This window comes from Chamaea fasciata, unplaced genomic scaffold (genome assembly GCF_029207755.1).
Source record: "Chamaea fasciata isolate MVZ Bird 193981 ecotype frontalis unplaced genomic scaffold, bChaFas1.0.hap1 SCAF_92, whole genome shotgun sequence".
Taxonomy (NCBI): domain Eukaryota; kingdom Metazoa; phylum Chordata; class Aves; order Passeriformes; family Sylviidae; genus Chamaea; species Chamaea fasciata.
Window position 1 is genome coordinate 206,998 of NW_027094177.1, and position 5,408 is coordinate 212,405.

The window sequence follows — 5,408 nt, forward strand, 5'->3', positions numbered from 1 at the left end:
CACTCGCGGCCCCTCACGGCTGCCCTGCCCTGGGGACACGGTGGGACCCCGCTGTGCCGGGGCTGAGGCTCCTCACGGCCCCTCAAACCCCTCCTGGCTACACAGAACCTCTCCTGGCCCCCGACAGCCCTTCATGGCCCTTCATTGCCCCTCCCGGCCCCTCAGGGCCCCTCCCGGCCCCAGGCGTGGAGCTCCTCCCGAAGGAGAAGGGGCCGGGCCCTGCTGGTTCTCCTTTTATTTCGGTCGTTTCGCAGCCATGAGGAAAGAAAGGCTGAAATGGAGCCTTTGCCCAGCGGTTCCCTCCGGGTCAATTGCGGCCGAAGCTCCGTGCCGGCGCTGGCCCCAGCACCAGCATCCCCGCAGCCCCGCCGGCCTTTGCTGTCCCCCCGTGTCCATTCCCTGTCCCCGAGGCCCGCCCGGCTCTGGCAGCAGCAGGAGCCGCAGCGCAGCGGGCGCCGGCCCGGCCCGGCCGGGGCTCCCGGGCAGGAGCATCAGCAGCGCCGGCCCCTTCCCACCTGCTCCTGCCTCGCCTTCCAAGGCCTTTGTCCGGCTCCACTGCGGACCGGAGCAACGCTCACCCGCCAACAGCCCAGACTGCTCAGGGCCCGCCTGTGCTGCCCCGACCCAGCCTCCAGAGAAAGGAAGGGTCGGCTTCCAGCGCTGTTTTCAGCACTGTTTCACTCAGCCTGAGGTGACGGCAGGAGGCTGCTGCTGCCTTTGCCTTGGCAATTGGAGATGGCGGCTGCTGCTGCACCCCTCTGGCTGCCGACTGGATTTTATCAGGACAACTGCAATTGCCTTTTTCCATCCTTGCTACCCGCTGTGCTTTTGTGACAGTGAACTCAGTCTTTCTGGTGCAGGCACCGTGCAAAGAAGAGATTGAAATGCTCCCAAGTCCCCGGGCACTAAGTCGAGGGGAATGAAAGCCACACAGGCCACATTTGCAGCGCTCCAACACAGCCCTGCTGCTGGTGCTGCTGAAATAGAATCAACTTAGAGAGGCCATCACAAAAATTGCCGCTGGGGTGTCAAACAAAATGCAAAAATGCACCCGGAGAAAGAAAAACCAGAACTTCTTGACTCACTTCATTGCTTCCTCCGAGCAGCAGAAAAGGGAGATGCCCAGAGGTATTTCCAGCTGCTGCTGATCCCAGCTGGAGCTCTCTGCAGAGTCCCAGCAGGAACCTGAGCCCAGCCCGGGGAGCTCACACAGTGTCAGGGAGATTCTGTCTCTGGATTCAGTCAGGGTTGCATTTCCCAACAAGTGCTGGTGCCACCTCCTGTTTTCTTGGATTAAAACAGTAACAAGGAAAACCTTACCAATGGCACAACTCCCCAGTCCACAAGGAAAAAAGAAAGGACAAATCGTAAAGTTTTCCAAACATTTGTCCTGCTTTGCTGCAAAAGTCGTGCTGCACTCAGTATGGAAATCCAGGAGAAGCTGCAGTTGGTGGCACATCTTGTGCCAGCAGCTCGACCTCGTTCTCCACGAAAGGTTCTTGAAAAGAGTAGCTGGGACTGTGGTGAAGGTTGCTGGAAAACTGCAACAGCTTTCCAGAAGTGAAATGAAAATGCAAGAAATAAACCAAGAGGTTTTCCTCTATTTATTTCTATGCTTCCCTTTTCCGTGTTGCACTACTTCTCCGTGCCATTAATCCCAAATGGATCTCACCTCTCAGATCAATGACTTAGTGAGTTTTAGACCCTCGAAAATACCATGGGCCGTACACAGAGTTTGCCTTCCCCTGTTTTTGCTGCAAAGTAACGCTGGAGACATAAGCGTCGTGCTTGGGTCGGGCACGAATCCTACAACCAGGGAATGTGTCCTGACAGTGTCTGACCCTCAGCAGGGACAATGCACAGCAGCGACTGAGGGAATTCCTCTGCCACGGCGCAGGAGTCAAGCCTCTGGATCTGGGCTCAGCACGGCCAAGTTGCCGTGTTTGGAGCGGCTCGCGGGCTGCCCCCGGGGAGCGCGGGGCTGGAGCGTGGAACGGACACGCGGACAAACGGCCCCAGGGCTCCAGTTGCAGCGGCGGCAGCGGCAGCAGCAGCGGCAGCAGCAGCGGCAGCAGCGAGTCTACGGCGTCTACGGCGTCTACGACCCCTCCCCGTCCCTCTCTTGTTCCTCCTCTCCCTCTCCCACTGTCCCACACTCTGTCTCGCTGTCCCGCAGCCTCTCCCGGTGTCCCTTTCCCGACCCCCCCGGCCCCTCTCGGCGTCCCCGTCCCGGCCTCTCCCTCTCCCCCCGCAGGGCTGGGCCATGCCCCGGGCCCGCCCCCGGCCCCGGGCGTCCCGCCGCGGTCTGGGCTCCGCCCGGCTCTGGCGGTGCTGGCTGTGGCGGTGCTGGGCGGGCATCAGTGCCTGGGGCCAGGGCGGCATCGCTGCGCTTTGGCTGCGCCTGTCCCGACCCCGGCCCCGGCCCCGGCCCCGGCCCCGGCCCCGATCCCGGCCCCGACCCCGAACCCAACCCCCGCCCCGGCCCCGGCCCCGGCCCCGACCCCGACCCCCGCCCCGGCCCCGGCCCCGGCCCCGGCTCCTCCCGGGCCCCGCGGACACACGCGGCGCGGCCGCTCCCGCCGCCTCCGCCGCGGCTTGCCCGGCCCGAGCTCCGCCGCTCGGCAGCGCAGCCGCCGGCCTCGAGCCGCCGGGGCCCGGGGCGGGTGGGGATGCCCGGCCCGGGGCGCTCGGGGGGCGCTCGGGGGCCGTGTCTGGCCCCGGGCCGAGCGCTGAGGGCCGCGTGTCGCCCGCAGGGGAGGCGCGGGAAGCCCTGCAGGACCGGTACCGGCTGGGTTCGCTGCTGGGGCGCGGAGGCTTCGGCAGCGTCTACTCGGGGACGCGGCTCTCGGACGGCGCCCCGGTGAGCGGCGGGGCTGGCGGCGGGCGGAGGAGGAGGAGGGCGGAGGAGGAGGAGGAGAAGATCGGGGCGCGGCGGGGCAGGCGGCGAGCTGAGCCCGCTGCTGGCCTTTGCTCGCAGGTGGCCATCAAATGCGTGCCCCGGGCCCGCGTCCAGCACTGGGGCGAGCTGGTGAGTGAGCGGGGCCGGCGGGAGAAGCTGGGGCCCGGCAGGGGAAGAGCCGGCGGGAGCCCTGCAGGGAGAGCGGGCGTGGGCTGAGCGGGGGGCCCAGAGCATCCGGGGCTGGGTGAGGGGTTCCCGAGCCCTGGCACAGCCTCAGCCCCACTGACGGCATCGTGGTCCTTCGGCAGCCCAACGGCGCCCGTGCGCCCCTGGAAATCGTGCTGCTGGACAGGCTGTCCTCTGGATGTGGTGGCATCATTCAGCTGCTGGAGTGGGTTGAGCTCCCCAACAGCTTCCTGTTGGTGCTGGAGCGTCCGGAGCGGTGCCAGGACCTCTCGGGTTTCCTGGCGGAGCGGAGGTTCCTGCCGGAGGAGGAGGCGCGGGGGCTGTTCCGCCAGGTGCTGGCGGCCGTGCGGCACTGCACCAGCTGCGGGGTCCTGCACCGCGACATCAAGCCCGAGAACATCCTGCTCGACCTGGCCACCGGGCAGCTCAAACTGATCGACTTTGGCTGCGGCGCCTTCCTCCAAGACACAGCCTACAGGCAATTTGCAGGTGAGCCCTCTCAGGGGATGTTCCTGGGCATCTCACGGCCCAGCCTGGCTGTAGCACCGCGGCTTCCCCCTCTCGCTGCTAGGAGCAGCGTTATTTCTTGAGCCAAGTTGCTTTTGGGTGGGGGCGGGAGGGGGCCAGCCCCCACACGCCCAGGGATGCCGGGGCGAGGCTTTAGGAGTTGCAGCATCCCCTGATGAACTCCGTCTGTGTTCCATAGGAATCCTGCCCTACAGCCCACCAGAGTGGATCCACCACCAACACTACCACGGCGAGGCAGCGACCATCTGGTCCCTGGGCCTCCTGCTGTACCACCTGGTCATGGGGAAGCACCCGTTCAGGAGGGGCCAGCAGTTCATCTGGGGGCGCATCTTGTTCCCACGATGGCTCTCTCAAGGTGGGTCCTCATCTCTGGGCACAGGGGAATCCCGGTGCTGGGAGACAGCAGCAGGCTGATGAGCACCCTGCTCTGGCAGCTGCTGAGGAGGTGGCACATGTCCTGCTCTCCTCCAAACAGAGAATCCATGGGGAAGTTTAGGCACAGCTCTGGGCACACCCAGCATGGCCTGGGCACGGGAATGGAGGGGCAAAGCAGACGGGATCCTTCTCCAACTGACTGCTGGTTTCTGGTTTCTCTCTTCAGAGTGCCAAAATGTTATCAGGAGGTGTTTGTCCATGCAACCCTTGGACAGGCCATCCTTAGAAGACCTCTTCAATGATCCTTGGCTGCAGGGTGTTCATCGTCCCTAGAAGATGGGAGAGGTCCATGTGCACAGTTTGATCCAAAGACCTGACAGGTAAGAGCTCCACACATCTCATGGCAATCAGTGCTAAAGAAAACCAGAGTGTTTTTGTCCTGCCTGTAGCTCTGAGCAGGGATGACCAGATGGGAACATCTGTGCTGGGGCGGAGCTGGAGACCTGGTGTAGCAAGCACTGGTGGCCACCATCCACCCTAGTTATGCTTGTCCTGGTTCGTTGGTGGCTGGGGCCCTGGGCAGAGCACTGACAGCCTGGTCTGGCCCCCAGGGAAGGAGGAGCCCCTGGAGAAGCTGTATCAGGTGGGGCTGCTGCTGGAGACACCAAGGACAACCCCAAGGATGCCAAGCTCTTCCTCGACCTGGCCACCGGCAGCTGAGGATGATCGACTTGGATTCTGGCACCTTCTTCAGACACGCTCCCTGGGGCCCAATTTGCAGGTGAGTCCACAGCTGGGGGGATGCTCCCAGATGTGGGCATGGCACGGCCTGGCCGGGCACCAAAGGTTCCTCCCTTTGCTGGGGCAGACGCCACAGATTCTTCACTCGGCCGTCAAGCTGCCTTTTGGCTCTGCGCAGCTGCTGAGGGCTGGATGTGCCGTGGCTGGCTGCAGGCTGGGCACGTGTCCTGCCCTCCTGCTCTGCCCCCAAAGGCAGCAGTGATGGGCAGCTTTGGGCCCAGCTCTGAGCACGGCCAGCGTGGCCTGGGCACTGCGGGCGGTCGGGACGAGGGGACAGGAGCCTTCGGCTGACGGGCAGTTTCTGGTTTCTCTCCTTCCAGCCGGGCTCTGCGGGTGCTGAGGCTGCTCTGGGCTCTGCCAGGGCTCTGCTGGGCTCAGCCCCAGGCACGGCTGGGCCGGCTCTGCCCTCACATTGCTCTGACAGCTTTGCATCAGACGAGCCCATTCTGAGCCCACCGAGTGAGCTTTCTGCTTTTGCAGGTGAGTGAGACTCTCCTGCAGGCCAAGAGATTGCAGTGAGGGATCCACATCCAATTGGCAAGAACCCAAGCACTCCACAGTTCCAGCTGAACGCCTGGATCTCCACAGGATGTTTTGTCTGTCCCGCTCTTCATTCCTT

At 64.0% G+C, this 5,408-nt stretch overlaps 1 protein-coding gene across 1 annotated transcript; it reads left to right on the forward strand.

The window, feature by feature from the left end:
• Nucleotides 1-2,284: 2,284 nt before the first annotated feature.
• Nucleotides 2,285-4,640, forward strand: LOC136304456 (serine/threonine-protein kinase pim-1-like; the record flags this gene model as incomplete). The annotated part of the gene is made up of 7 exons (XM_066207992.1): nt 2,285-2,405; nt 2,514-2,860; nt 2,978-3,028; nt 3,208-3,574; nt 3,792-3,968; nt 4,215-4,368; nt 4,600-4,640. Coding segments are annotated over 6 exons (1,170 nt in total), but the record flags the coding sequence as incomplete, so codon positions are not given.
• Nucleotides 4,641-5,408: the final 768 nt, after the last annotated feature.